Raw genomic sequence first — 6,873 nt, 5'->3', positions numbered from 1 at the left:
ATCTGAATCTTAATGTTTATTGTGCAAAAAATACATTGAGATTCTTCTTTAATATAACTTCTATATTTTTTTGTCCCTCATGTAATTTAATTTTTCTTATTTTGCCATTATAAGACTTTTAATTACATTTGTAGCCCTCAATGGTTCTCTCTTCGGAATGTGGGTACCTGTGCCATTTTTCACTTTTGAGGGGTTCTTTTGGCCATTCCACCGGAACATTTGCCCCGGCTCGCCAAAATCTAGGAGGTGAGAGATTTACTTTTTAGGGTTTTTTCTGTCGATTGACAAGCAAATCTCACTTTAAAGCATTCCTGAGAGATTTCTAGGGTTCGGTGCTCCATTTCTTTGCGTTAGTCCGCAGCGTAGGTTTTCCGACATACGATTTGCGTTAGGTGTACGTCGATCATTTGCAAAGACTTTTTTCGAGGCTCGTATGTCGGGCGCCATTCGTGCGTCTTCAATCTAGTTTCAGAAGATTTTTTTTTTTTGTTCTTCGTTCTCCCATTTTTGCTTGATTTGAAGCTAGTTTGGGGATTGATTATGTATTGTTGAATGGTAATCTTATTGCCTAACATAAGAATCCTGCTAAGTTATAAGAAGCTTTGGGCCGTAATTTGGTGTTATGCTTCGTACATGTGATTACGTTGCACGGGAATGATATATGTGATGATTTGTTGACATGAATCCGGAAACTGGAGGTTTTGCTAGGTGCGTGAAGCACCCGTCTCAGTTTTTTACAGGTTTCTGCTCAACCTGCTTGGTTGAGAGGTTGTCCAATGTTGATTCTGTGGAAAGCACCAGGAGCCCTACTTGCGGTCTTAGAAATGAGATCTTCGAGATCTCTGAATCGGTTTCCGATTCACAGGGGAAGAATGGTGGTGTAAGGGTACGGAAGACCTTGTTGTCTCTTTTTGAATTAGAGGATCTCAAGGAATTGGAGATGGTGGAGCATGTTTCAGCTAGTTATAAAGCTGACTCTTCAGAGATTGATCAGCTTGGGGTGAACTTTGAGCTAGAGCGAAAAGGTTTGGATGACAGAGCTGGTGTTTCAGGGAACACTAGTTTGGATAGGGAGAAATCTGAGGCCTTAGAAGGTGAAAGTTTGAAGGATAATAGAATTTCCTTTTGGTTACCCTCAAAGCTTTTGATGGCAGGATTGAAATGGGGGAGTAGATGCAGTTCCAGGAAAGGCCCTATGCAGGAGAGTTACTTGAACATTGGAACTGGAAACACTTCAGTGGATGATAACCCTAAAATTCAGACTTCTACCAATTTGATGGATTGTCGTGATCCAAGCAAGTTTTGTTGGGAGAAGCCGAGACATTCTTGGGATGGTTCAGTGATGAGCAAGGCATTGGCATGCTCATTTTCCTGTCTACATGAGCAACGAGATGGTTCAGACAAGATTAAAGGAACTTTATCTGATGAATATGCGTCTTCTGATCTTCAAAGATCTTTTGGAGCAAACGATAGCAGCAAAGCTAACGATGGGATTTTGGCAGACCATAACTGTTTCCCTACCAATGGCAGTTTTGGAGATATTCCTTTAGGGCTCCATGGCGAACAACCCTGCCAAGATATTAATGCTTCAGATGTTTGCAGGAAGAAGTCAAATCGGTGGTGCAGAGTGTGGGATTGGAGCTTAACCAGCCCTTTTAGGGATTTTGCGAACAGAAATGGTCATGTTTTGGAGAGATCTCTGTCAGAATCCTGGCGTGATAACCATAAGGATAACAATGCAAGACATTTTCATCCAAGCGTTGAAGTTCACGTCACTGGGACTCCATTAAGCAAGCTACGTCAAAATCGAAGTTTTAGTGGAGATTTTGTAGCTGCGAATGTTAATAAACATGCCCAGAAGCATGATTTGCAAAAGATGAGAGATTTCAAGCTCAGTCGAAGCCATAGTGTTCGGTACTCCTCTCCTCGAAACCTTGACAATGGTCTTCTTCGCTTTTATTTGACTCCTTTGAGAACCAGCAGAAGAAGCACGGCCAAGTGGAGGAGGAGAACTTCACATCCTCTCGCTAGAGGCTTCTTTGGGGCATGAGTTGTAGATAAAGCTGAACTTCAGTGACGAGAGGTACTTTGATTTTTATTCATAATTTTGATTTGGAATCCTGCTTCATTTTTTTTTTTTTTGGTTTTGCTGATTTGTGGAGATATTTTCAGGTCAACTTTGATAAGCCAATGAGTAAGTATGACAATTTTCTTTTATATTCTTAGTCCCATTTTACAGGATCTGCTATTTTTTGTATTTCTCTCTGATAGTTTATTAGGGAAAAGATAATAGCATGTAAAACTTTGTTTCCTGAAAGTATTCACATTTGTAACTAGAAATTAGTTTTCCTGGCTTTTATTATACCAAAGATTATAAAATGAGAGCCATTTTATTTACTTTGACATTAGATTTTTGGAGCAACTTCCAAGCACATCTGGGGAAGACTACTTGAATGAGTTATTGCTTTTCAATTAGTTAATAAAAGGGAAATTTACATACATACCACACAATTCTTAAGTATTTACATATCTAATACCCAATATTTGGTATTAATATTTAGAACATCTTGGTGACATAAACCTATACATGAAAAGGTTTATTTCGCTTTTAAAAAGGAAGTAATGGTGATATTTTTGATGTGATGATAAATATTTTAATGTTATGTATGTAAATATGAATGTTTAGGTGTTGGATATTTATATACATGATAATTGTGTGGTATGTATGTACGTGGCATGCCTCTTAATAAAATTATTAGCTCTTTAACTAATAATAGATCACCTTGTTTTGTGGACTATTGAAAGTTATAATAATTTCTCTTGCATTTATATTTGAAGTTGGTCATAGAAATTTAAGAACTTCATTTTAGTTGAAGAACTATCGAATGATGGTGAAGCAAACATGATATTGCAAGTCTACCCATATCTCTCCATTTCAAAATACATCTAAGCGGACAGGATGCATGTGTGGAGCTGTCTCTAGACCTAGTCGTCTTATCTAATTTCTCGTGATTTATATTCTTTCAACTCCTTAAGTTGAAGATGAAGTTAATCACCTCACCTCTTGCTTCGCTTGAACATGAAAATAGCTCCTCTCATTTGTTAGGGTTTGGGTTGTACTTTCTCTTTTACCTTTGACATTGCTATATATATCACAGTATCTATGCATGGAAAGGTGTAATTCACTTTTTAATAGTTAAAATGTTGGTAGTTTGATGTGATATGAAAGATTTGTGGGGTGTAAATGTAAAAAAGTAAAGTTTAAGTGTAGGAATTGCGTATATGTATGTAAATGTTGCATCCACGAGCAAAACAAAGCAATGCACTGGACTTTTAGCCTGCTACATCGCGTCGCATAATGCCATTGTCTGTTTCACCTGACCTTAGAACAAAAAATCCGTTAAAATTTTATGATTTAGTTCAATCTTCCACAATAATAGTCATGAATATTTGAGGACCTTCCTGTAAATTTGGATAAATTTTTTTTTTAAAGTATTTATAGCATAAGAAAATTATTTATAAGTATCGTAGTTATGTAAAATATGAAAGCATAACCCCTCTCAATTTATGATCTTTTTTTTTCCTGTCTCATTTTCAAATATTGATTCTGCCTGCTTTCAACTAAATATAAGCTAATAATTATATCAGAGAATTCTCCTCTATGCCCAGATATAGCTTATATAACCTCTATTATGAACTAACAATAACTGGATAATATATCTTAAATAACTTTAGGGCATACAAGCTATTACACTGAAGGTATGTTAGCTCTGATCAATTGTTCTGCATTAACCAAATTTGACAGAGATCAAATTTATTGATTTTGTGGGTTAATATTTGGACTTGAATTATTTGTTTTTGATTAACTTGGTCATTATAGATCTAATTTGGGAGTATGTCTAAACCTAAAATCAAGTATAAAAACATGTATGTTTGTTTAGAATTTAGTCATTAATGAGTAGAAGCTCAGCTTCAATCATGTTCTTATTGATCTTTCTTAGTAGGAGAACAATTGACCCAGTATATTCTGAGTCACTTTTCTAAAAAGAATATATATCTTTTGCCACACAACAATCAAAACAATTTTTGCAAGGGAAAAGGTTTCTTATGTTTATTTTTAATTGTTGAGAAAGTGTTGCAATGCCTGACGGTGTTAGGGAACAGTTTGTGTGCGCGAACATTATTTTTAAACTCAAACAAAGTTCGGTGTTACCGAACAGTTTGTGTGCGCGAACATTATTTTTAAACTCAAGTTATAAACAAGCTAAACATAACCTAACTTTTGTTGATCGTGTTAGGCTAGTTTTGACTTGAATTAATTAAATAATTAAATAAATAATAATAATAAATAAATAAAATAACAACAATGTCGTTGGAACTTTGTTAAACTTTGTTATATATGTCATTTTTTTAGCTATGGCATGAAAAGTTGAAATATAGAATAATATTATTATATTTTTATATTGATTTTCTATTATATTCAAATAAGTGTTGAATTTTATTATTAGTTAATTTCAAGCAAGCCGAACACTTAAAAAATATTGGGCTCGCTCGAGCTCAGCTCGTTTACACTGCCAGTGGCCTCCCTGATGATTGCTTCCAAATATTTGTAATCTTTTTTTTTTTTCTTACTATATATATATATATATCTGGACTGATGACTGTTTCATTCCCAAATTCTGATCCATAACACCATTATTCTGAGATACAAGCGCTTAATGTCGTTGGAACTTTGTTATATATGGCATTTTTTTAGCTATGGCATGAAAAGTTGAAATATATGAAGCTTTTGAATTCCAAAAAGAATGATTTGCTTCAGGTCCTTTAAAAAAAAGGAAGGGTCATTTACATGCATAGCACAGATTTCTTATGTATTTACTAACATATCCAGTACCTAAACATTCATATTTGCATGTATACACCCCTTAAATCTTTAACATGTTATCAAAAATGCCACCATCATTATCTTCTAGAATTGAACTACTCCTTTTCATGCTTTGCACCGAACCTTTTGAATTGCAAAACTAATGATTTGCTTCAGATGCTTGAAAAATGGAAAGAGACATTTAAATAAATACAGTACAATTCTGAACTTTTTACATATCAAGCATATGTACATTCATAGTTATATGTATATCACTCAAATCCTTAACACCACATACAAAACATGACCATTGTCACCTTTTAAAAGTGAAAAACACTTTTTCATGCATAGTCTTATGCCACAATATAATAGGACGCAATGGAGAAAAGGATTCATGTGGCCAACCCCACGTAGTGGAATTAAGGCTTTGTTGTTGGTGATGTTGTTGTAGTCTTATGACACAATATGTTATCATTGTAATTATCAAACTTCGAGTGTTAGTTTTATAAATACATAAGAATTGTGTCTTATGTAAATTTCCCAAAAGAAAGCTCAGGAGACACCTCTATCAAGGGAAAATTTTATGCGTGGCTGACCGTATGTTCGAACGATGATTTGGATGTGGTCATGCCGCCACGTATCACACTGTGGCTCATCCGGACGATTGTGGGATACACTGCGGCTCGTCTGGATTATCATGCGGCCGCAACGTGTAATAATTTTTCTCTATCAAGAGCCCAAAACAGCAAGCATGAGCAGACAAAAGCTGCAGCAGGTGTAGAAAGTAAGCCTAAAGCAACAGTAGCAGCAAGGCAGCAGTAAAGTTGGTGAAATGTAAATGTGCGGTAGAAATTTTACATTTGTCTCATACTTTGATAGGTTATAATTTTAGACAATAATTTCAATGAAGTTTTAAAATTAGATAAATCAAGAACTTAATATAATTAAACAGCATTTACAAATGTATATGTTTTCTGAGATTGTTGTTGTTTAATTAGGGTGACAAATGTATTTAGTTATTAGTTATTATTTAGGAATTTTATATGTAGAAATAAGAGTTTAATAAACATTATAATATTATAAAATTGAAATAGCAATTATCTATTTGATGATGCGTGTGGTTATAATAAATTTATTTCATTTATATTAGTAAAATTAATGATTTTCTTAAAAAGGAAAACCTTACAATAAATAATAACTCCTTTAAAGAGATTGAAGGCTGGTCTCTTAATTATTGAGGCATCTTTTGGCGTAAGGATGAGATTTTGATAAAAACTCTAAAGTTAAGCTTGCGCGTGATGGAGCATTCTCAGGATAGATGATCTTCGGGGAAGTTACAACAATGGAGTAAGATCGTAGTGCCATTTGGCCAGAGCGAAAAATATATTGATGGGTAATTGATATGGCAACAACAATTTTTCATCATCCGACACGGATCTTGAGACATGACATGAATCTTGAGAGGATATTTTAAGCAGGAAACATTCAAAATTTGATAAAAAGTCATGAAGACATCTTATTTCAGCAAAAATATAGTCAAACTGACCAACTGATGAGACAGAATTAATGATATGAAAACTAGCTCAATCTGAGTCAAATCAAGTTCAGATTAAATCAATGAACCACACTTAGATGATTTTCGTACACATTTGGAAGTTCAAAGGGTTGTCAAATATGACAAGTTTATATTCGAATTGAGCGGCTCGACAAGACGAATTCAACGAGCTTAAGATCACTCAATTCTGACATCATTAATGCACTCAAATGTCCAGTAAACGTTGTATGATCAAGGGAAGCTCTCTGGATCGTTCGATCAAAATGATTCATATTCCTGCATTAATTACATCCAAAACACTATAAATAGAGCCATATCCCTCTCATGAGGGGTGCTGAAGTCTGGAGAGAGTGTCTGAGACCTTGAGGAGAAGCTGCAGTTCAACATCATCGTTGATCGTCGTCGACCACCACCAACCTCCGTCGCCCACCCCCCACCCCCGACCGCCGCCGCA

General features: G+C 35.0%; 1 protein-coding gene across 2 annotated transcripts; it reads left to right on the top strand.

Annotated features, from left to right (window-relative positions):
* Positions 1-232: 232 nt before the first annotated feature.
* LOC110024673 lies at positions 233-2,504 on the top strand. Of its 2 annotated transcripts, none has more exons than XM_020724780.1 (2): positions 233-1,914; positions 1,984-2,504. In XM_020724780.1, the coding sequence occupies exons 1-2, from the start codon at positions 680-682 to the stop codon at positions 2,048-2,050; spliced, it is 1,302 nt and encodes a 433-aa protein (XP_020580439.1). In that variant the 5' UTR covers positions 233-679; the 3' UTR covers positions 2,051-2,504. The 2 variants fall into 2 exon arrangements, with proteins under 2 accessions (XP_020580439.1, XP_020580438.1); XM_020724779.1 differs by having other exon boundaries at positions 234-2,083; positions 2,173-2,504.
* Positions 2,505-6,873: the final 4,369 nt, after the last annotated feature.

This window comes from Phalaenopsis equestris, unplaced genomic scaffold (genome assembly GCF_001263595.1).
Source record: "Phalaenopsis equestris unplaced genomic scaffold, ASM126359v1 Scaffold000266, whole genome shotgun sequence".
Lineage (NCBI taxonomy): Eukaryota > Viridiplantae > Streptophyta > Magnoliopsida > Asparagales > Orchidaceae > Phalaenopsis > Phalaenopsis equestris.
This window is presented reverse-complemented; position numbering and strand designations above follow the sequence as displayed.